The sequence below is a fragment of the Panthera onca genome, chromosome B4 (genome assembly GCF_046562875.1).
Source record: "Panthera onca isolate mPanOnc1 chromosome B4, mPanOnc1 haplotype 2, whole genome shotgun sequence".
Lineage (NCBI taxonomy): Eukaryota > Metazoa > Chordata > Mammalia > Carnivora > Felidae > Panthera > Panthera onca.
The window spans coordinates 74,778,686-74,804,129 of NC_138345.1; the positions used below are offsets into that span (position 1 = coordinate 74,778,686).

The 25,444-nt window shown below is 38.6% G+C and overlaps 1 protein-coding gene and 1 long non-coding RNA gene across 2 annotated transcripts in view; one reads left to right on the forward strand and one right to left on the reverse strand.

Annotated features, from left to right (window-relative positions):
• Positions 1–472: 472 nt before the first annotated feature.
• The window catches only part of LOC132660344 (uncharacterized), a 36,886-nt gene continuing 11,914 nt past the window's right edge, over positions 473–25,444 (forward strand). Inside the window, exon 1 of the long non-coding RNA XR_009601723.2 lies at positions 473–864. This is a non-coding gene — a long non-coding RNA (uncharacterized LOC132660344). The remainder of the gene's footprint in view (positions 865–25,444) is intronic.
• Positions 20,568–21,530, reverse strand: LOC132660343 (olfactory receptor 5BS1-like). The gene has a single exon (XM_060604359.3). It carries the CDS (start codon positions 21,528–21,530, stop codon positions 20,568–20,570), a length of 963 nt encoding a protein of 320 aa, XP_060460342.3.

A 25,444-nucleotide genomic window follows, 5' to 3' on the forward strand; every position in this document is an offset into this window, starting at 1 on the left:
TATGGACAAATCCAAATGCCTATATAATGTTACAAGGTGGAATAATTAAATATGCAGTGAGTTTCAGGTAAATAATTCCATCTTTTAAAAACGTTCTGGTGGAAAAGTTTCAAGATCAGTCTTGATGGCAAAATGTAGGAAGAACAGCTTGGATAGAATCAGAAGACACAAATGGACTTGCTGTGGCATGCTGTGGGATAAAGAATACAGATGTGGGGGTGTCTATCTAGAGTAGAGGAGAATTGAGATGAGGAAATTGATAGAAAGATGAGAATGTGGGGTTTTTTATTTGCCATGTCAAGTAATAAAGAGTCATTATATTTAGTATTACAAGAAAGCAATATACCTGATGGGTCTAATCATGTCATTCTAAGGAAATGTGGTGGCCTGTGGCTGCCCTATTGATAGAGTTCAGAACCTCAGAATGGGATGAAGTGGGCCCATAGCCAGATTCTAGTGTGTGGAATATAGAGTTCCTTAGGACACAGCAGTGTTCTTTCTGAGCCTCAGGGAGAGTTTCCAGGCACTTATGGTTTCAAGTTCTCTATAGACTTTGAAAGACCTTAAAAGACTCAGTCTCTTGCCTATCAGTCTTGGCTTCTTCACTTCTGAAATCCTGTTCTGCTGTGGTTTGAATAAGAAAGTACAATGCAGGCATTTACCAGTTCAAGACTGTGTTATAAGAGTTCTTTTATCAGTCAGTTGATTGTAATGAATTATCAGCTTGGCTTATAAAAGCCTATTCGGCCATTATGAAGCCCTACCTTCTGTTGCTAACTAGAACCTAACCACCACTTATGACACTGCTTTTCTTCCATTCAAAGTTTTGAAGACTAGTGTCAGAGATGAATTTTCTACCAACAGGTCAGTGGGGATGTTTACTTCCTCTATGTCCATGACTATAAACAAGAGAGAAGGGTTGAGGGAAGTTTCAGATTAGGGCTCCTATGTAGAGAAAGGTTAAGGGTCTCCTAACCAGTAATTAATAATTATAACTAACATATTTGTAGCACACTTCACATTTTACAAAGTACTTTTTGTATATGTGATCTTCACAACTCAGAGAGATAAGTTATTCCTAGTCTATGGTTAAGGAAATAGTGGTTCAGACATTTAAACTGTAGAACCTCCACTTTCTATCATCTTGGGCAGATTTATGTATAAAACTGTTTACTAATCAATAAAATGAATGCCATTATGAATGCCAAAATGAACCCCTTCTTGGTGGGGTTGCTGTGAAGGATGAGATGATGTAGATAAACAATTGAATGCATAGTAAGAATGCAATAAATGGTAAGACCTAAGAATTGAAGCTGCATAATGATTGAAAAGAGGACTTTAGTAGGGTGATGGACAGGGAAAACATAAGATGAAAGATCAGTTTTATTCCAGAGTCTTAGTGAAGTAGACAAATTGGTTAGAATGTAATGAGCTGAAGGTGCAGGTGGTAGAGTGGGGAGCTTGAATTGGAGATAGGGAGGGGTTGCAGTCGTTGGTAGTAACTAGGTATAGGATACGACTGTGAAAGTGAATGGCCAAAGTGGTGGACAAAGTCATTTCAGGTAAGAGAAAGCCAAGGAGCTGAGAGGCTAGGGTGTCAGCAGGGATAGTATTCAAAGTATTTAACTACCAATACTAGCATGGACATGGATCCATCAAAATGGATGTAGCCTATAGTGTTGGTCCTGGAGGCACCAGCGACTATGAAAATATTTCAGTATTTTAATAATCACACTTGTGCAATCTAACCCAGGGCATAAGATGGAATTGTCCACATGGATATCGGGGTCGCCAGGAATGCTGATGGTGTTATGGAGTGTGGGACAGCAAGCCGGTTGAGGGAGGCTTTGATGAAAAAAGGAGAATGACCAGGATATGTTAGGTCATAATAACAAGGAAGCGTGCTGCGCAAGATGGTTTGATGGCAAGTGCTTCAAAGATACAGGACATTATTTATGAAGGAAGGAGGGAAATGGTACTTGAGGCAGCATGAAAAGCAAAGAGAACATTTTACTTCTGGCCGTAGATAGTGTAAAGCCATCATTCATATAGCTGAAACAAAACTTTCATGAAACAATACTCACCCTAACCACATGCAATGTATGCTGTTGGTTTCTATTCTATTACTTTATTTTAAAAAGTTTTCCATTTACTACCCACTAAATTAGTTTCACAACTCACTAATGGATTGCAGTTTATCATTTGAAATGTATTGGTATGTAAGTAGTAGGCGCAAACATAGCCACCTCTCCAGAGGACTGCATAGGAAGCGTGCTTTGTTAAGGGACAGCCAGGTTTTGACTAGATAAAGAAAATAAAGAGACGTCTATCAAAGACGTTGAAGGATATAGGGGTGTCTTGGTCCGTTTGGGCTGCTGTAAAAAAATACTGTAGACTAGGTAGCTTATAAACACTGAACATTTATTTCTCATAGTCCTGGAGGCTGAGGAGTCTAAGATCAGTGTCTAGTGAGAACTTGCTTTCTGATGTCTTCTCACTGTGGAAGAGGTAAGGGAGCTCTCTTCTGAGGCCTCTTTTATAAGGCCACTAACCCCATTCATGAGCCATCTGTCCTCATGACCTAATCACCTCCCAAAGGCCCCACGTCTAAATACCATCACATTGGAGATTAGATTTCAACACATGAACTTTGGGGAGATACAAACATTCAGTCTATAGAAAGGGGGTTTTGTTGATGAAAGACCCTGAATACCAAAGGTCACAATGGAAGGATTTAGAGGTTGTTTTGGGAGTTGGAGTCTGATTCAAATTAGGCAATGTAGAGGACCGTAATAGGGTGAGAACCTCTATTTCGAGAGATGATCTGGAGTGTTGTAAGCAGAGATATAGGGCATGATGGGATTAGTTCTCTCAGGCGAGGGGGAGGGGTGGATAATCAGTTCTAATTATAGCCTCCTTCTTGGGACTGGTCCCTTAGTCAGTTTGTCAGTAGAGGGGTGAGGTATAAAGATTGGTTGGTGTTGAGTAAGATGAGGTGTGTGTGCCTCATCTTGAGGTGTGTGAGGTCTCACCAAGGAGTGTGCTGGGCTCTGTGGACTCTCTTTCAGTTCTGTTTTGGACAGAGTTAAGGCTAGAGGGATTGTCTTTCCAGAAGTTCCAGGCCTGTGAGGATCCCCTAAACCACGCTTGGCAATGAGTGGTAGTCGTATCAAAGCCTAAGAAGTTTTGTGGCTTACACTCAAATCCTACCGTCCTTGATATTGAGAGGGAGGGAAGGGGTGGCCTTAATAGAAGCTAATAGTTTCACGTACTCTTGAAGTAGAAACATGTTAATTAAAAAGACAGTGCTAAATTAAATAGTGGGCACAAGGGTATGCTAGAAATAGTGCTAAATTAAGAACCAAAAGATTTGTTTTTTAATTCTGGCTGTGCCTCTGGGTGACAGATCAGAGCCTTAACCTCATCTATCAAATTAGTATAATGTTGTTCTTCCTTTCCTTAAAAGCTGTTGTGAGGAATAAATTAAGTAAAAATATAGGCATATGGTGTAACATTTATAAAGCACTATTCAAAAGCAAGATGTTGGCAATGAGTATTACTTGGCAGAAATAATTTGTAGTCAGTGCAAATAGTGGACCAAGTGCAGGCAGCTGTCAGTTAGTGACAGCTGGTGTTACAATTAGGGTAAGACTAGATGTTTTATAAAATTTAAGGAGATTTTTGATGGTGGGACACAACTCAGATAGATAAAAAGGCAGAACTCTTTGTTAATTACAGCTCCAAAGAGAGAAGTCTGTCGTGCAGGGATGCATAGCAGGTTACACTTGAGGACAGGGTAACAGTAAGCTGAAACTGTAGGAAGGTGCTTATGTATGGCAAACAGGATAGAGTTAGGTAGGTTTCCCAGGCAGGCTTCCTGGGGATCAGATATTTTAAATAATTCAATGGGCCTAAGAAAGAAGTAACTGTTCCTGAGTGTAGGTATCTGGGGGCCTCTGGCAGTTGGATATGTGTATATTGTAACCCAGGAGTGTTAGAGCCTGATAAGGGAAGTAGTTTGGGGTGGGGGTTGATAAGTTGCCAGTGAAGGAGAATTGAGAGTTTTAGCCATGACATCAAGACTGGGTCAACATGGCACTTGTGAAATATCATATTACACTGGGACAGCTTTGGAATGGTGTAATCTCAAACTGTCATTTTTTTTTTTATAGTACAAAAGCTTACTCAAAGCAGACTTCTCATTGATATAGTATAGTTTCTTCATTTAGCTGTTTATTTACAACACATTTTATTTATAAGTTACTGAAAACCTAATCTTTAATTCTATTATCTCTACCTCTTAATTTATATTTTAAGTAGGCCAGATTTCTGAATCATTTTAGAGAAATACCTGGCATCATCTAATACCCCATGGCAGAAAGAGTTAGACTTTAAAAGTTCTTCTGAGATTATAAATGCCTATAGCATATAATGGCTGGTATAATACAGGCTCAAAGTTGTTTTCCCTCAGATTAGAGTTATTTGCCTATCATGTGGCTGTGCTAAAATAATTTTAAGATGTCTCCTAACATTCTAACCCCCTCATATATGTCCTCTGTAGTCCCTTCCTCTTGAATATGGATGGGACTTGTGAATATGGTAGAATTTTTGTGGAGTTATTTCTAGAGAATGTATTGTAAGCCCTGGAGGGTGAATGGGGCAATAGCTGAAACGTCAGCAGTGTTCTGGTCTCAGGCTGTTGAACGTGATAGCATTATGAGATACAAAGCCCCATGATCCCCCCCAAGGACAGTTAAGAAACAGAACCCACCGCAATTTCCTGACACTCCTTGGAACTGTACATACTCCCTGCATGCCTTCACGTTGTCACCAGATGTATGTCTGAAAATCCTTTGTGTTCTCTTTCCATACTTTGATACTCTTGGATACTTATATCTGATAAAATATGAAATAAAGGCTATGTGCAGTCTCCTGCTTTTACTGCTCTCTCGCAGAGGCAGTCCTGCACGTCCGCTCAGTCTGGTGTCTGAGAACTTCTTGTTCTGTGCATGGCAACAGAATTTCATTTCCATGATTATCTACTGATCAGTTGGCTTTGAGTTAATCAAAATGGAGATCATCTTGAGTATCCCTGATCTAAGGGGGTAAGCCCATAGGAGTGGGCACTTCCTAAAGTCAGAAAGCTGCCATACTGTGAGGGGGCCATGTGGCTAGGAACTGAAGGCAGCCCATAGGAGCTAAGAGTATTCCCTGGCTGTCAGTTAGCAAGCAAGTGGGGACCTCAGCCCTACAGCCACAAGAAATTGGATTCTAACAACCATGTGATCTTGGAAGTAGACCACTGAGTCTCAGGTGAGATCATAGCATGGCTCGCAGTTTGATTTTAGCCTGATGAGACCCTGAGCAGAGTACCAAAGTGATCCATGCCTGGACTTCTGACCCACAGAAACTGTGAGATAATAAATTTGTGTTGTTTTTGGCTACTAAATTTGCGGTAATTTTTTATGCAACAATAGAAAATGAATACACTATGTATCCCACTTTTCATTTTTATGATTGTGCATGCATAGGCACTACACTTATTTTTTTTTTCCTTGTACATGGAAATGAATTATTTACTTTTTTTTTTTTTTTTTTGCCTCCTTGAACAAAGCTACTGTGAGCACCTTGTAAATTACTTCTGGTGTACTTGTTCAACAGTTTCCCTAGGATTAGAATTGCTGAACATGTGAATATTCATCTTTATTAGATAATGCCAAATTGCAAAAGTTGTCGCAAAGCTTTTTAAAAAAATAAATGAAGTTAATAAACCTCCACTAGACAAAAAGAAAAAATGAGTTACCAATATCAGGAATAAAAAAAGTGCATCACTACAGATTCTTCATAGACTCAAAAGTTAATAAAAGCTAATAAAAGACTGTTATGAACAATTTTATGCCAATGACTTGGACGATTAGATGAACTGGACAAGTTCTTTGAAAGAATTATCAAATTATAAGAAAATATAAAAATCTAAATATATCAGCTAAAGAAATTAGATTTGTAATCATAAATCAGAAGGAATTTCAAGGTCCACATAGTTTTACTGGTGAATCTGATCAAACTTAAACAAAAGTATACTAATCCTACAAAGAAAAATACCTACAAAGAAAAGAGAGAAGGGGACAATTCCTCACTCATTTAAGGAGGCTATAATTATCCTAATACTAAAAAAATTTTTTTAATATTGGAAACAAGACAAGGGTGTCTGCTCTCACTGTTTCTTTTCAACATTGTACTGGAGGCCCTAATAAGTGCAAAAAAGGGCAAAAATAAAAAATAAAATCCACATAGTTTAGAAAAGAAAAGTAACCTTGTCATGTACATAGAAAATTTAGAGGAATCTACAAAGAAGTTACTAGACTATAAGTGAATTCAAGAAGGTCACATGATACAAGGTAAATACAGAAATCAATTATATTTTTATAAATAAGCAACAAACAGTGGGAAAATAAAAGTAAAGCAATTCAATTTATGATATTTAAAATATGATATACTCAGAGATAAGTTTAACAAAAGATGTGTAAGATTTGTACACTGAAAACCAGAAAACACTGCAGACAGAAATTGAAGAAGTTTAAATACATGGAGAGATATACCATGTTCATGGATTGAAAGATTCACTATTATTAAGATATGTTATCTCCAAATTGTTCCTTAGTGTCTTTAGAAGAAAACATAGGAGAATAGCTTTGCAACACTGAGAACATTTTGGTGAAACAACAAAAAATGTTAATTTTATTAAATCTTGACACTTGAGTATACATCTTTTTACTTTTCTGTGTAACAAAATGGGAAGTATGCATAAATCTCTTGTGCTGAAAAACAAAGCAGGATGGTTGTCTTAAGATAAAGCATCTGTAATTTCAGTTGTGAACTGAAGTAATTACTTTTTGAAAAAAATAGAATAGCACTTTTACTTGAGAGAATGTATTCAAAATGGATGAAAGACCTAAATTGAGATAGGAAAGTATTAAAATCCTAGAGGAGAACACAGGCAGCAACCTCTTTGACCTCAGCTGCAGCAACTTCCTACTAAACACATTGCAGAAGGCAAGAGAAACAAAAGCAAAAATGAACTATTGGGACTTCATCAAGACAGAAAGCTTCTGCACAGCAAAGGAAACAATCAACAAAACTAAAAGGCAATGTACGGAATGGGAGAAGATATTTGCATATCTGATAAAGGGTTAGTATTCAAAATCTATAAAGAAATTATCAAGCTCCACACCCAAAAAACAAATAAACCAGTTAAAAAATGGTCAGAAGAGATGAACAGACACTGTTACAAAGAAGACATCCAGATGGCTAACAGACATATGAAAAAATGCTCAACATCATTCATCATCAGGAAATACAAATCAAAACCACAATGAGATACTACCTCACACCTGTCAGAAATGGCTAAAATTAACAACACAAGAAACAACAGGTGTTGGCAAGGATGAGGAGAAAGGGGAACCCTTCTGCACTGTTGGTGGTAATGCAAACTGGTGCACCCACTCTGGGTGCATCATGGAGGTTCCTCAGAAAGGTAAAAATAGAACTACCCTATGATCTAGCAATTGCACTACTTGGTATTTACCCAAAAGATACAAAAATACAGATTCAAAGGGGTACGTGCACCCTGACGTTTATGGTAGCATTATAAACAATAGTCAAACTATGGAGAGAGCCCAAAAGTCCATTGACTGATGAATGGATAAAGAAGATGTGGCACATATATACAATGAAATGTTACTCAGCCATCAAAAAGAATGCAATCTTACCATTTGCAGTAACATGGATGGAGCTAGAATGTATTATGCTAGCGAAATAAGTCAATCAGAGAAAGACAAATACCATATGATTTAACTCATATGTAGACTCTAAGAAACAAAACAGATGAACATATGGGAATTGGGGGGAAAATGAGAGAGGGAAACAAACCACAAGAGTAAACTGAAGGTTGATGGAGGAAAGTGGATGGGGGATTGGCTAGATGGGTGATGGTTATTAAGAAGGGCGCACTTGTTGTGATGAGCACTGGATGTTGTATGTAAGTGATGAATCACTGAATTCTACTCCTGAAACCAATATTGCACTGTATGTTAACTAAAATTTAAATTAAAAAAAAATATTTGCCAGACTTTTTCTTAAAATCAACATAAATAAGCATGACAGAGAAAAATAAAACTGACATTATTTGTTGCTAGTGGTAACATTCTGAGATTGGTGATGATATTTTTGGATGTGATTTTTTATATTATCTAAGTAACTAAGTTAATATTTGGAACATCTGTATAATACATATTTGGAACATCAGGGAACCAGTATTTCTCATATGACCAATGCATGGTATTTTAAAAATCATGCCTGGATGAAAGTTCTACTCAAAATGCAATATAGACCAATGTATTTTAACAGAGTATGAAACAATCATTGATATAGTTTCAGATCTGAAAATGCTCCTCCCTTTTCAATGATGTATCTATCTGTCTGAGGCAGGATATTCTTCATATACTTCAGAAAAAACAGGTTCAGCTATCTTCATTAAGTCAGACATTAAAAAGATTTGCAAAAATGTATAACAATGCTACTCTTCTCATTTTTTTTGTTTCAGAAAATATAATTATTTTAGTGACAATGATACTTATGTTGGGGCACCTCGGTGGCTCAGTTGGTTAAGCCTCTGACTCTCGATTTTGGTTCAGGTCATGATCTCATGGTTGATGAGATCAGGCTCCGAGTCGGGCTCTGCACTGACAGCATGGAGCCTGCTTGGGATTCTCTCTCCTTCTCTCTCTCTGCCCCTCCTCTGCTTGTGCTCGCGCTCTCTCTCTCTCTCTCAAAATAAATAAAAATAAAACATTAACAAATGCTACTTATGTTAACACATAATGGATTTATTATTGTTATTTTTAGATGAATTGAAAAACATTTTTTAAATTCTCAGTTTTAATTAACATTTTTTGAGAGTGTGAGTGGGGGAGGGGCAGAGGAAGAGGGAGAGAGAGAGTCTTAAGCAGGCTCTATGTCCAACATGGAGCCCAACTCAGGGCTCCATCTCATTATGGTGAGATCATGACCTGAACCAAAATCAAGAGTTGGACCCTGAACTGACTGAGCCATCCAGGTGCCCCTCTCAGTTTTAATTTATAAAACAGTAAATATCAATAGGTATAACCCACATTAAAAAGATACCTTTGGAGTCTTCAATAAGTTTTAAGAATATAACAGGGATTCTTTTTTAACAAATATAATTTATTGTCAAATTGGCTAACATACAGTGTGTAAAGTGTGCTCTTGGTTTTTGGGGTAGATCCCCGTGGTTCATCGCTTACATACAACACCTAGTACTCATCCCAACAAGTGCCCTCCTCAATGCCCATCACCCATTTTCCTCCCTCCCCCTCCCCCCATTAGCCCTCAGTTTGTTCTCTGTATTTAAGAATCTCTTATGGTTTGCCTCCCTCCCTCTCTGTAACTATTTTTTTTCCCCTTCCCTTCCTCCATGGTCTTCTGTTCAATTTCTCAAGATCCACATATGAGTGAAAACATATGGTATCTTTCTCTGATTTATTTCACTCAGCATAATTCCTTCCAGTTCCATTCACATTGCTGCAAATGGCATGATTTCATTCTTTCTCATTGCCAAGTAGTATTCCATTGTATATTCAAACCACATCTTCTTTATCCATTCATCAGTTGGTGGACATTTAGACTCTTTCCATAATTCGGCTATGTTGAAAGCACTGCTAAAAACATTGGGGTAAATGTGCCCCTATGAATCAGTACTCCTGTATCCTTTGGATAAATTCCTAGTAATGCTATTGCTGGGTAATAGGGTAGTTCTATTTTTGAGGAATCTCCACTCTGTTTTCCAGAGCGGCTGCACCAGTTTGCATTCCCACCAACAGGGCAAGAGGGTTCCCATTTCTCCACATCCTCACCAACATCTGTTGTTGCTTGAGTTGTTCATTTTAGCCACTCAGACCAGTGTGAGGTGGTATCTCAGTGTGGCTTTGATTTATATTTCCCTGATGATGAGTGACGTTGAGCATCTTTTCATGTGTCTGTTGGCCATCTGGATGTCTTCATTGGAAAAGTGTGTATTCATGTCTTCTGCCCATTTCTTCACTGGACTATTTGTTCTTTGCGGGTTCAGTTTGGGAAGTTCTTTATAGATTTTGGATATTAACCCTTTATCTGATATGTCATTTGCAACTATCTTTTCTCATTCCATCAGTTGCCTTTAAGTTTTGTTGATTGTTTCCTTTGCAGTGCAGAAGCTTTTTATCTTGATGAGGTCCCAATAGCTCATTTTGCTTTCAATTCCCTTGCATTTGGGGATGTGTCAGCAAGAAATTGCTGCAGCTGAGGTCAAAGAGGCTGTTGCCTGCTTTCTCCTGTAGAGTTTTGATGTTTTCCTGTCTCACATTTAGGTCTTTCATCCATTTTGAGTTTATTTTTGTGTATGGTGTAATAGGGATTCTGATACCAAATAATTTGAGAACTGCTACAGTAGGACACTGCTTCAATCCCACAAAGTGTTGTCACTCAGCTGCCATGATAAATGAGATTTCAAAAGGCCATTCTTCCATTTTATAATGGCAGCGTCAGGGTGATGGAGAATATGGTAAAACCAATAAATTCCATTGGCATGAGCACACTGCTCATAATTTTTTTCTGGAAAATGAACTCTCTCATTAGAAGCAAGACTATGTAGGGACACCTGAGTGGCTCAGTCAGTTGAGTGTCCATCTTTGGCTCAGGCTGTGATCTCATGGTTCATGAGTTTGAGACCCACATCGCGCTCTATGCTGTCAGTACAGAGCTTGCTTTGGATCCTCTGTCCCTTTCTCTCTCTCTGCCTTTCCCTTGCTTGCGCTCTGCCCCCTCCCACCCCCCAAAAAAGAAGCAAAACTGAGTAGAATATGATGACAGTCAATATGGCAATCCAGTAGCCCATGGATGATGGTTTTGGAATCTCACCATCTGGAGGACTTTCCTTAGAGCAGATACAACTTAACTCTTTGTAATATCTTGTCTTCATTTTTTCATATTTTACAAAGCTGATACTTTTATTTCTAGGAATACTCTATTTTTCTTCATCTTTGTATAACCTCTACTTGAATTTACTTTTCTAGGCATTTCTTAAATGTATAATAAAAGAAAAAAATGAGTTTTCATTATAGCATAGTGGCAATATGAAAAATCATATTGATCAGAATAAACTGGAGCAGTCACTTGGTTTGCAACTAATTTGTCAAACTTTACAGGAAAAAAAGGAAAGATAGAAGGTGTTATGGGTGGAATTGCAATTGTGTCTCTCAAAAAAAGATATGTTGAAGTCTTAATATCCTGCACTTCAGAATACAATCTTATTTGGAAATAAGGTCTTTACAGAGGCAATCAAGTTAATAATTAGGGTGGTCCCTAACCTAATATGACTGGTATCCTTAGGAAAAGGGGCAATTTGGACACAGAGCCAGACATGGATAGAAGGAAGATTATAATATGAAGACACAGGGAGAATGCCATGTGAGGACAGAGAATTAGAGTGATGGCAATGGGAAGACAGGGTCTAAGGAATGTCCAAGGCTACTGAAGATGGGAGGAGGCCTAGAACAATTCTCTCGTACAGCACTCAGAAGGAACCAACTTTGGAGACACAAAATTAACAACTTCCAGAATCGTGAGACAATAGCTTTTTGTTGTTTTAAGCCACACAACTTGTGGTACTTTATTAATGGTAGCCCTAGAAAACTAAGGCAGATGGTAAAATATTTATGGGAGCAACTATATTAACCAACCCAACCTTTATCCCAGAAACCAAGCACTGAGTATTGAATACTTAATACATCAGGCCCACTGAATGTTGAATGAAGATCCTTGAAAGTGGAAATCTCCCTAAGGTATATGTCAATCATCTTGCTCCTTATTCCCTGTTCTTGGTCCAAAACACTAGACATTAAATGTTTTTTTAATAAAATAAGTACTGATAATTGGGATGAAAAACAAATATAAAATATGAATTTCAAATATATTGTATATTGTTAATTAATACTATTTTATAACATTTATTTTCTTTAAATATGGGAAATATAATACCTACTCTTCTAGGGGCAGTTCTTTCCTTCCTTCCTCCTTTCCTCCCTCCTTCCCCACACCCACACCTTCTTCCTTCCTTCCTCCCTTCCGTTTTTCCTTTTCCTTCCTTCCTTCCTTCCTTCCTTCCTTCCTTCCTTCCTTCCTTCCCTTTCTTGTTTTCAACTACCCCCAAATTTTATTTATTACAATATCACCAAAATAACAATAGGAAGATGTATTTTTTAAATAAAAAGATTATCCAGAATTCTATCTAAGCAATAGGTGCTTTGGGATGATCAGGGCCTTGGAAATGAAAGTGTGGTGAAGTCAGGATAAACACAGGTATTGAGATCAAAATACCTAGTCCTAGTTCTGCTCTGTAGGAATAAGCTATTAAATAACCCCTCTGAGCCTCAGTTTTCCCATCTGTAAATGGCAGATGTTTAACATAAAACTGTTGAGAGAATGAAAGCAAAAATAAAATTATCCTTTATTAAGTTAATTTTACATATAAGAATATAGGATCACATGGGTTCAATAACTTTCACAAAGTTACCATCTAGTTAACTCACCAATTCCAAGGCCCAAATTCTATTAGAACTGACCCATACTATATGAAACCTTTTAACTTCACTTTTCAATGGTATATGGTGATTATGTAGCAAAATTGGTAGCCAGGGCTGACTCAACCTGCATAGCCTGTCTAGCTGCCCAGTTCAGTTCAAGTTCTTCATCTATTAATGCCTTCTAACCCTCATAGGGCTCCAAAGGTCCATGGGTTAAGGTCTTAATTTTCCAGACCTCATCTCTGTTTAGCAAAAACTTTGGATACAAGGCAATAGTTTGTGGAAGAGTAGATCACAATCACAATCAATCACCCAAGCTTGATTTTTCATGTTTGCTTCACCAGAAAATGGTATTTTCATTTCTAGAAAAATACAAAAGAACTTTTAAGCCTGTATCAGGTAAAAGGAGATAGAAGAATCCAAATTTGAACACATGGCTTAGGGATGCAGGGTATTAGAGAAAAGAAAAAGATCAGAGGTGAAGCAAAAAAATCACAGTTTGGGCTGCAATAGGGTGCATCACATTTGGTCATACCTGGGCTGGGAAGGCTAACTCTGTCATCAGACCATACCATTTAGAGGCACATGAGTCTCAAGACAGAGAAGGGATCTTGAATTTGGGCAAGAAGAAGGCTGCAGAGTTTGGCTCATTGACTGCCTTTGTGCCAACGAGAGTTCAAAGATTGCTGAGCCCATGCAAGTAGTAGGACCTTCACTAACACAACAAATGCACCAGTAGGAAGTGAGGAGGGTGGCCTGCTAAGGAAGCCTAATCCTGGAGAGTAGGGGAAAGGCCAAGAGAACCTTCAGAATGGTTCAGAGCTCAAAGTCAGGATACAGTGAAAGGTGAAGGTGGCCTGTCCTGGCCACTCAAGGAGGCTTCCATCAGGATCACTTCAAGAAAAGTGACTACCCAGGCAGGCTGAGAAAAATAGGTCAATATATATTGCCAATAAGAATCAAAGCAATGATGTAGAAATAAGCCTTAAAGCTAAGGAAAAGTACTTATACACCATAGGACTGTGCTTTAATAATTTATGGACATTATCTGTCTGACCTTGTGACTCAGGTGCCAAACCAAGTTTATATATTGAGCCAACCACATGCTCACTAAAACAGGAGTGCTGTTGTCTTTTTTGTGACTGCTGAGTTGTAGATCCTTTTAAAGGGCAGGTTAAAAAGTTGGGTTAGATAGGAAAATGGCATTATATGTCCTTTCTCAAGCACAAGGTGACTTAATCTAGGCCAGTTGGACCCTTTCACTCAGGCATTTTCATTATCAAAGGTTATGGTTGTCCAATAGGGGGATAATCTGAAGAGATTATTCATTAATTTCCACGACTTAGATCTCCACAGGTACTCTAACTCCTGACCTGCCCGAAGTTTGGATCTTCAGCTTTCTCTTTGATTTCTTGAGATGCTCAATTTCCTTAAAATTTATTCTATTATTATTATTATTATTATTAATTATTAATATTTTGCTGAGGACAGCCATGTGGTATGTCTTTCCATTTATTCAGAGCTTGTTTTATGTCACTCAGTATAGTTTTATTCATACAAGTTCTGTACCTTTTTTTTTTTTTTAACATTTTATTATTTATTTTAGAGAGTGAGAGAGACAGAGCACAAGTAGGGGAGGGGCAGACAGAGGAGGACACAGAAATCAGAAGTGGGCTCCAGGCTCTGAGCTGTCAGACAGAGCCCGATGCAGGGCTTGAACTCATGAACTGCAAGATAATGACCTGAGCCAAAGTTGGCCACTTAACTGACTGAGCCACCCAGGTGCCCTTGTACTTTTTTTTTGGTTAAGTTTATTATAAGTTATTTTGTGATTTTGTTGCTAATGTGAATGAATGATTTTTTTTCCATTTCCAGTTTAAATTGGTTACTGACAGGATAGTAAAAGGCTATTTTTTTTTGTATTTATTTTGTGTGTTGCCAACTTAGTTTCTCTTATTACTTCTCATACTTTTCACCCCACCCTATTGAATTATCTATGAATATAATCACATTATCTGCATATAAGAATAAGTAACTGGTTTTCTACGATCATTCTAAGTATTTCATCATCATGTCTTATTACCTTAGTTATAATCTTCAAAACAATATTAGGAAACAGTGGAGAAAACAGGCATCTCTGCCCAATTTCTGATTTTAATAGTAATTACTTCAGTATTTCACCATTTATTTTGGTGTTTACAGTTTTTAAGGAATTTTTAAATATGCCATACATCCTCAATAGTACATGTAACATATATATATAGTTTAGCAAATAATTACAAAGTGAAGATCTATGTAAACACTATATAAGATTTTTTAAGATTTAAGTACATGTAACATATATGTATAGTTTAACAAATAATTATAAAGCAAAGATCTATGCGAACACTATAAGAACAAAATTAACATTTTTTAAAAGATTATCAGCACTGGGAATGTATACCACTCCATTATAAGAACCTTGTTCCTTCCCCTCTTATGATAACCCAAGCTGCCCTAACATTCTTACTGATTTCCTTGCTTACTTTACGGTATTACCATTTATAATGCATCTCTAAATAAAATAGTCCTGTTTGCCTTTACTTGAATTTTATATGAATAGAAAAATGTATTACATATAATTTCGTTCAATATTATATTCAAGATTCATTCGTGCTATTCCATGTGACTATAGTTTGTTAATTTTCATTGATTATATTCACTTCACAGTATGGATATATCAAAATTTATCTATTTCTATTATACATGGCCATTTGAGTTATTTTCTGATTTTGGTTATTACAAACAGTGCTACTATGAACATTCTTGTACATTTATTTTGGTGCAATGAGTATGAGTTTCTCTAGGATAAATACCTAGTGGAATTCTGGGCTGAATTAACTTTATCATATAATGGGTCACTGAAACTTTTCCTAAAATGAGAGTCCTCATTGTTCCACATTATTGCCAATACTTCATTTTATTGGACTCCTTAATTTTTCCCATTCTGATACCTGTTTAATGGTCCTTTTCATTGTGGCTTTAATTTGCATGACTACTATTAAGGCTGAGAAATTTAAAGATTTAGACTTCCTCTTCTGTCAAGTTCCTGTTCTTTTTGCTCATTTTTCTATCAGAATGATTTTTTTTCTTTTTATAATGTAGGATATTAGGATTTTTAGTATTCATATGTGTGGCAAATATTTTTCCCACTTTGTGGCTTGTCTTTTCATTCCTAAGAGAGTTTTGATAAAGTTCATAATTTTAATATAATTGTATTTATCAACTTTTTATACTCAGTGCTTTTCATATCTTGTTTTTAAAAATCCTTCTCTATCATCAGTACATTGTCCTGTACTATTTTATAAAAGATTTATAGTTTTGCCTTTCACATTTAGTAGTTCAGTCTAATGGGAATTGGTTTTTGCATATGGTGGGTGAGGATAAGATTTCATTAATTTTCTACATGGATAACTAATCATCCCAGCCCTACTGACTGAAAAGTCTATCCTGAATGAATTGATATGTCTTATGATCTCAGTATCCATTTCTGTATTTCAGGCCCATTTCTGAGTTCTCTTTCCTTGTCCATTGGTGTATTTGTTTGTCTCTGTGTTAGTAATAGAAAATCTTAGTTACAGTTTTATAATAAATCTTGGTGTCTGGTGAAACAAGATCATTTACCTTGTTCTTTTTTTAATGTTTATTTATTTTGAGAGAGAGAGAGAGAGAGAGAGAGAGTGAGCAGGGGAAGGGGCAGAGAGAGAGGGAGACACAGAATCCTTAGCAGGTTCCAGGGTCCAGCTGTCAGCACAAGGCCAGACATGGGGCTCCAACCCACAAACCGCGAGATCATGACCTGAGCCAAAGTCAGACGCTTAACCGACTCAACCACACAAGTGCCCCTACCTTGTTATTTTTAGCTTCAAGGGTAGCTTGGCATTTTTTGGACCATTTTGCTTCTACATAAATTTTATTTTATTTTTTACCTTTTTTTTAGTTTTTATTTATTTATCTTTTTCTTTTTTATTTTTTTCTCATACATTATTTTATTTTATTTTATTTTATTTTAATTTTATTTTCAATATATGAAGTTTATTGTCAAATTGGTTTCCATACAACACTCAGTGCTCATCCAAAAGGTGCCCTCCTCAATACCCATCACCCACCCTCCCCTCCCTCCTACCTCCCATCAACCCTCAGTTTGTTCTTAGTTTTTAAGAGTCTCTTATGCTTTGGCTCTCTCCCACTCTAACCTCCTTTTTTTTTTTTTCCTTCCCCTCCCCCATGGGATTCTGTTAAGTTTCTCAGGATCCACATAAGAGTGAAAACATATGGTATCTGTCTTTCTCTGTATGGCTTATTTCACTTAGCATCACACTCTCCAGTTCCATCCACGTTGCTACAAAAGGCCATATTTCATTTTTTCTCATTGCCACGTAGTACTCCATTGTGTATATAAACCACAATTTCTTTATCCATTCATCAGTTGATGGACATTTCGGCTCTTTCCATAATTTGCCTATTGTTGAGAGTGCCGCTATAAACATTGGGGTACAAGTGCCCCATGCATCAGTACTCCTGTGTCCCTTGGGTAAATTCCTAGCAGTGCTATTGCTGGGTCATAGGGTAGGTCTATTTTTAATTTTTTGAGGAACCTCCACACTATTTTCCAGAGTGGCTGCACCAATTTGCATTCCCACCAACAGTGCAAGAGGGTTCCCGTTTCTCCACATCCTCGCCAGCATCTATAGTCTCCTGATTTGTTCATTTCGGCCACTCTGACTGGCGTGAGGTGATATCTGAGTGTGGTTTTGATTTGTATTTCCCTGATGAGGAGCGACGTTAAGCATCTTTTCATGTGCCTGTTGGCCATCCGGATGTCTTCTTTAGAGAAGTGTCTATTCATATTTTCTTCCCATTTCTTCACTGGGTTATTTGTTTTTCGGGTGTGGAGTTTGGTGAGCTCTTTATAGATTTTGGATACTAGCCCTTTGTCCGATATGTCATTTGCAAATATCTTTTCCCATTCCGTTGGTTGCCTTTTAGTTTTGTTGGTTGTTTCCTTTGCCGTGCAGAAGCTTTTTATTTTCATAAGGTCCCAGTAGTTCATTTTTGCTTTTAATTCCCTTGCCTTTGGGGATGTGCCAAGTAAGAAATTGCTACGGCTGAGGTCAGAGGTCTTTTCCTGCTTTCTCCTCTAGGGTTTTGATGGTTTCCTGTCTCACATTCAATTCAGGTCCTTTATCCATTTTGAGTTTATTTTTGTGAATGGTGTGAGAAAGTGGTCTAGTTTCAATCTTCTGCATGTTGCTGTCCAGTTCTCCCAGCACCATTTGTTAAAGAGACTGTCTTTTTTCCATTGGATGTTCTTTCCTGCTTTGTCAAAGATGAGTTGGCCATACGTCTGTGGGTCTAGTTCTGGGGTTTCTATTCTATTCCATTGGTCTATGTGTCTGTTTTTGTGCCAATACCATGCTGTCTTGATGATGACAGCTTTGTAGTAGAGGCTAAAGTCTGGGATTGTGATGCCTCCTGCTTTGGTCTTCTTCTTCAAAATTACTTTGGCTATTCGGGGCCTTTTGTGGTTCCATATGAATTTTAGGATTGCTTGTTCTAGCTTTGAGAAGAATGCTGGTGCAATTTTGATTGGGATTGCATTGACTGTGTAGATAGCTTTGGGTAGTATTGACATTTTGACAATATTTATTCTTCCAACCCATGAGCACGAAATGTTTTTCCATTTTTTTATATCTTCTTCAATTTCCTTCATAAGCTTTCTATAGATTTCAGCATACAGATCTTGTACATCTTTGGTTAGATTTATTCCTAGGTATCTTATGCTTCTTGGCGCAGTTGTGAATGGGATAAGTTTCTTTATTTGTCTTTCTGTTGCTTCATTATTAGTGTATAAGAATGCAACTGATTTCTGTACATTGATTTTGTATCCTGCAACTTTGCTAAATTCATGTACCAGTTCTAGCAGACCTCTGGTGGAGTCTATCGGATTTTCCATGTATAATATCATGTCATCTGCAAAAAGCGAAAGCTTAACTTCATCTTTGCCAATTTTGATGCCTTTGATTTCCTTTTGTTGTCTGAGTGCTGATGCTAGAACTTCCAACACTATGTTAAACAACAGTGGTGAGAGTGGACATCCCTGTCGTGTTCCTGATCTCAGGGAGAAAGCTCTCAGTTTTTCCCCATTGAGGATGATGTTAGCTGTGGGCTTTTCATAAATGGTTTTTATGATGTTTAAGTATGTTCCTTCTATCCCGACTTTCTTGAGGGTTTTTATTAAGAAAGGTTGCTGAATTTTGTCAAAGGCCTTTTCTGCATCGATTGACAGGATCATATGGTTCTTATCTTTTCTTTTATTAATGTGATGTATCACATTGATTGATTTGCGAATGTTGAACCAGCATCTATTTTTTAATATAAAATTTATTGTCAAATTGTTTTCCATACAACACCCAGTGCTCATCCCAACATAAATTTTAGAATCAACTTTTTAAATTAAAAAAAAAACGTATTCTGGATTTTTGACTGACATTACTCTGAATATATAAATCAATTTGGGAACAACTGGCATCTTTACAATAACCAGGCTACCAATTCATAAGCATGGTATATTACTCTCCATTTATTTAGGTCTTCTTTAATTCTTCTCAGTAGACTGCTGTTACATATTTATGTTTATTAATTAAGTATATCCAAAGGGTACTTTGTTAATCTTTTAATTTTGTTTCTATAATGATCATGTCTATTCTCCACTCCATATACTGGTATACAATATATATTTAGATCAAATGCACATTCTGTATTTTTAAATGTGAGACCTCAGGTGAGAGAGTTTAAGAAAAATAAAATAGGCACAATATACTGATTTTCAATCTGACAATTGATTAATTACTATTTTTACTTTTCCCTGCTGTATTGGTTACACTTTTCCAGAAAAATAGAATGAACAGAATAGAATGGAATAGAAAAAGAGATACACATTGCTTCTTGGCCTTTTGGCTAAGACAAGTGTAGGAAAAGAGATTTGTTATGAGGGATTGACTGGCATGATTATGGAGGCTGAGGAATCCCATGATTGCTGTCTGCAAGCTGGAGTCCCAGAAAAGCCAGTGGTGTAATTCCATCCAAACTCAAAAGCCTAAGAACCAGGGGAGTCAGTAGTGTAAATTCCCATCTGAGTCTGAAGGCCCAAGAACAAGGAGCCCTAGTGTCTGAGGTCAGGAGAAGATGGATGTTCCAGCTCAGAGAATGCAAATTTTCCCTACCACTGCAGTTTTGTTCTATTTGGGCCCTCAACCGATTGTTGAAGGTTGGGCCTTCAACAATGCCCCACATTGGTGAGGGTAATCTTTACTCAGTTCATTGATTCAAATTCATCTGGAAACATCCTCAAAGACACATCCAGAAATAATCAATTTGGCCAGACACCCTGCTCTGCTCCAAATACGCTTTATCTGTGTCAGCCCTGCTATCTTCTCAGTGGAGCCAAGATCCCTCTCAGATTATTTTGCAAAGGGCTGCTAGATAGGAGCCTATATATCAAACTCTTTCCCCACCCTCCATTTTTGTGATAGTTTATTTGCTTTGAAGTCCAGACAAATACTTGAATTTTTTTAAGGACATAGGGTGAGCTCACATTTATCATTTTCTTATTTTTTTTTTAAGTTTTTATTTATTTATTTTGAGAGGGAGTGCAAATGGGGGACGGGCAGAGAGACTCCCAAGCAGGCTCTGTGTTGTCAGTATGGAGCCTGATGTGGGGATCCATCTCATGAACCATGAGATCACGACTTGAGCTGAAATCAAGAGTCAGACCCTCAACCAACTGAACCGCCTTGGCACCCCCAAATACTTGAACTTAATTGAAATGAAATTTCCCCAAGTGCTCTATGCCCATAAAAATCTTTCTTCTTTAGAGATAATTTTTTTCTATTTCCTGAGCAGAATCACGCAGCTTTTATTGTACCATGAGGCACACTTTTGTTGCTTCAGCATCCTCTGCAGAGCAGCCTTCACCTCCTGGTTCTTGAGGCTGTAGATGAGGGGGTTCAGCAAGGATGTGATCACACTGTACTGAATGGAGACCACGCGCTCCAACACCGAGCCTGAGGCAGGGCTGATGTACCTGAATAGAGCCGTCCCATAGAACAAGAGCACCACGGTGAGGTGGGAGGAGCAGGTGGAGAAGGCTTTGGCTTGGCCCTCAGAGGAGCGGATGTTCAGAATGGCAGAAATGATTCTGGAGTAAGAGAAGAGGATCAGGGGAAGCGTCAGCAGCCCTAGAAATGCACAGGACACCGCAAGAAGAATCTCATTGACAAGGGGATCGGTACAGGACAGAGGAAAGAGAGGAGGTAGCTCACAGCTGAAGTGGAGGATGATGTTGGACCCGCAGAAATACAACTTGTGGATGAAGAGACTATTCAGCAAGGAAATCAGAAATCCCACTGCCCACGCTATGCTCACAATCACAATACAGAGAGGTCTGTTTATGACCATGGTGTAGACCAGAGGGTGGCAGATAGCAGCATAGCGGTCATAGGCCATGGCAGAGAGCAGACAAGCTTCTGTTCCCCCAGAGAGAGTGAAAAAGAAGCTCTGAGTGATGCATCCCCACATTGAGATGCTTCTATTCTGAGATAAGTAGTTCTGTAGCATCTTGGGCACAGTGACTGAGGAGAAACTGAGATCCAGGAAGGATAGGTGTCCAAGGAAGAAGTACATGGGTGTGTGGAGGCGGGGATCAACCCTGATCGCCAGGATCACCACCAGATTCCCCACCAGCGTCAGGAGGTAAATCCCCAGGAACAGCACGAAGAGCATGGTCTGGATCTGGGGGTCACTGGATAATCCCAGGAGGACAAACTCAGTAATCATACTGACATTTTTCATGGTTGCTTAGAGATTCTGTCCCTCAAAAGGAATGAATGATTTTTCCACTTGATAAGACATTGATCTGAGTCTTTCTCAGCGAACAGGAGTTTTCTACTCGCAGACAATATATCTCCTTACCTATAGACCAAAACAGGAAACTCAGGATAAGGAAGTGTCTTCTCAGATACAATCTCTTCACTTGTCCTTCTTTTCTAACTACTAGCACTATCTTGTCATGATCTCTATACCTTCACCCTACATGACTTTTTTTAAAATAAAAATACCATGCACATGTAAGTCAGGTACATCCTGGAATCAAAAGAAGGGAAAAGAGCCCCAGTGGCTAAGCCTAGAAAACCTTTTATGGTTAAGGGCTAGGAAGCCCATGCACAAGTGATTCCTTCTCAGAATAGTAAGGTCATAGACTCACAGTAACTAAGGATGGTGTCATAGTGGACTTTAAACCCTTCATTTTACAAATAAGGATAGGGGCGCCTGGGTGGCTCAGTGGGTTGGGCATCTGACTTCGGCTCAGGTCATGATCTCGTGGTTTGTGAGTTCCAGACCCGTGTTGGGCTCCCTGCTGACAGCTTGGAGCCTGGAGCCTGCTTCAGATTCTGTGTCTCCTCCTCTCTGACCCTACCATGCTCATGCTCTGTCTCTCTCTGTCTCTCAATAATAAATAAACATTAAAAAATAAAAAAAAACAAATGAGGATAATGCATTGCCTAAGTTCTCATAGCAAAGTGATGTTGAGGTTGGGACTAAACCAGATGTTCCAACTCATCTGATATGCTAGTGCACCACACTTGTGGTTTTGAATTGATTATTAGAAGCTGAATTTTGTGTGGTTTTGGCATCACAAGGAACTTTGCTAGTAGGGAGTTCACTTAAATTGTATTTTAATATTCCTTGGCTCTGATACTTAACCAGTGGTATCTACAGTTCTGTGTCAGCTGCTATTGAAGTGGAAAGAGAACTAGTCTTAGAGTACAGTAGTAACCTTGAGTCTTAGTTCAAACATTCTAATGGTATCATTTGGTAAAAGTTACTCAGTTTCCTTAAGCCTTACCTTATTAATCTGTAAAATTGGGTAAATTAAACAAATACTTTTATAAACCAGAGGGCTCATAATATGCTGTGCAAAAATCAAATTTTTGTATGTATGAAGAAAGATTGACATAGAATATTGAAAATAGAAATAACTTCTCTATTGGGCAGTAGGTTTATGGGCATTTTTTTCTTGTAAACAGTTTCTCTAATGTTGTAAAATTATTTTTCCATTGATTACTTCCCTTTTTTTTTTTTTTTTTTTTTTAATAAAGAAATGACTTGGAGACTTTCAGGAAACTCTCAGTCTAGCTTTGTTTTCTCCAGAGAGAAAGGCAAAGGGAAAATTGGATTGAAGTGAGAGAAAAGCCCCAGGGCAAAGTAAGCTGAACTCCTAAAAAGAATGTTCTTTTGTGGTCTCTTCCCCAACACCATTGGGCATCTCAGTAGTTTGGTTCTATGTGGGTACATAAGACTGGTGCCCTTTTGAAATCCCTCATACCAAGGATTCCAGAACACTACCAGGGCTGTGTTTGCAAAGTGTGTTGAATGGAACCTTATATATTCTGCTGTAGTGCTTTAGGGACCACTCTAAATGGTGAGGGAGTGAGGAGTCAGAGGAGTCTTTGGGCCCTCACATCCATCTCAATTGCCTCAGCTCTTCTTACATCTATTTGTCATACTTGATTTGGTGGTAGAATTTCATTGAAGCAAAGGGTTTCATTAATAAAAACTTTCTAAAACCCAGTGAACTAGGGATTCCATTGCCAAAAGGACTACGAATCTCTCTCTGTTCTTCGTCTTTTTCATTTTCAATGCCCCAGGAAATCTCCTTCCTACTCTTCATCTGGCTTTGTGGCCAATAACACATTCCCATTTAAAATAAAAGCCTCACTTTTTTGTGTGTGTCCAGAACCAGATACATAAAGAAACAATAGGAAGGGGGGCCCCCGGGTGGCTCAGTCGGTTAAGTGTCTGACTCCAGCTCGGGTCTGATCTCACAGATCATGGGTTCAAGCCCTGCATCGGGTTCTGTGCTGACAGCTTGGAGCCTGGAGCCTGCTTCGGATTCTGTGACTTGCCCTCTCTCCCTGTCCCTCCCTTGTTCATGCTCTGTCTCTCAAAAAATAAATAAACGGTAAAGAAAAAAATTTTTTTAAAAAAGAAAAGAAACAATAGGAAGACCCCACATGGACAAACGGCAGAAGACTTAATCTTCCAGCTCAACTATTATCTGACCGGAAGTAGCAATGTCTGACTTTGAGAAAGTGACTTCCCTAATCTGGGTCCAGTGTAAACTAGAGGGGCTTGGGTCGGAGGTCTCTACAAATCTTTCCCAGTTACGTATATCAATGTGCCTCTAAGGCTCTCACCAACCATACTGAGCAGGACTGCTTTTGGTCTGATGTGTCTTCTGGTTTTCTAGCCAGGCTGCTTGCCACAGGACACTGCTGCAGGAAGGAGACGCGGCTCCAACAGCTGGAGATGAGAGCCAGGTCCCATGAAAAGCAGACTTTGTTTTCCAGCCAATTATATGAGTAGAGACAGATACAGACAGGCAGTGGTTAAGAGCCAAAGTGTTCTGGTGAAGGTCTTTCTGGAGGTGGCTCTCTTATGACTTGGATTTTTCTCTTCTTTTTTTCCCCCTTTTACTCCCTAATCCTTGAAGAGAGCTCCTGGCCAGTTAGTATGACTTGTATTTCTTCTTTCATTAAATCCCTCGGATCTTATGCCAGGTGGGCCCTGGGGAGGAATGCGGAGGAGAGGCTCCAGAGAGTCAAGAATTGTTCACTGCCCATGGGAGAGGCAGCATTAACCCGAACCAAAGGGGCCACTGGTCCTAGGACAAAGTGGCTACTGACATGGCTATTGCCAAAAGAGATCTGGCTGAGGGCATACAAGTGCAGGAAGCTCCTGGCCACAAATTGCTTTACTAATTAGGAAGAAGGGGTTCAGGAGGTTCTGTAAAGTTTCTGTCTTGTCTCTGGTAGCGCTTCAATTTTTAATGTGAATATGCACATGCACACACACACGCACACAGCCAGGTCCACACAATTTCAAAGGTCATTACTCCTGTGAAGACACTCCTTTCTCAACCCTTGCTTCTCTAGCTTTCAGCTCAGGCTCTTGCCTCCTATTTCACAGAGAAAATGTTCCTTTTTCTAATTTTGTTGTATGGCTCTCTATTGGTCCTCAGCACTGGTTGTTGCTCAAGTTTTTCCCATTTAAAAGGGTAGTGGGCAGAATCAATAGTCCTTCCTCCTCCAAGGGAGCTGGTTTTCCTAGGGCCAGTACTGTGGCAGGAAAGGACCTATTTTGAAAAGGAAACATGTGGTGAGTATAGACACAAGAAAAGGTGAAACCAAAACTTTGGTCTACCTCTACAAACTAGAAGTTACTCCTCTGTAACAGGGGACTAGAGAGAAGCTAACTAACTGGAGGATATAAGAAAGCATATCAGACTCCAGGCTGCTGGATTTCCCAACCACTTCCTTGTCTTTCCTTCTCTTTATAGCCACATTTTTTTTTGAGGGGGAAGGAGTATACTCTATACTGTAGTCTCTTCCTCATTCACTTCTTGGTCCACTGTAATCTCTCTCTTTCTGTTTCCTCTATTGCCCCCAGGGACAATTTACCTACTATATTCAGATGTGCATGAGAGGCGTTAAGGCATTTGTGGACTCAGGTGAAGGCTTTGCTTTGGCCCCCAGGAGACTGGATACCTAGGATGTTTCTGGACTAGGAAAAGAGGCTTAGCGATAGTTTATAAGCCCAGAAATGGAAATGACCTCACAAATATTAACTGTTGACAGTAAGATCTATACTGGATGAAGGAGGAGTGGAGGCAGCTCAGAGATGAAGAGAGGCTAATGGACCTACAG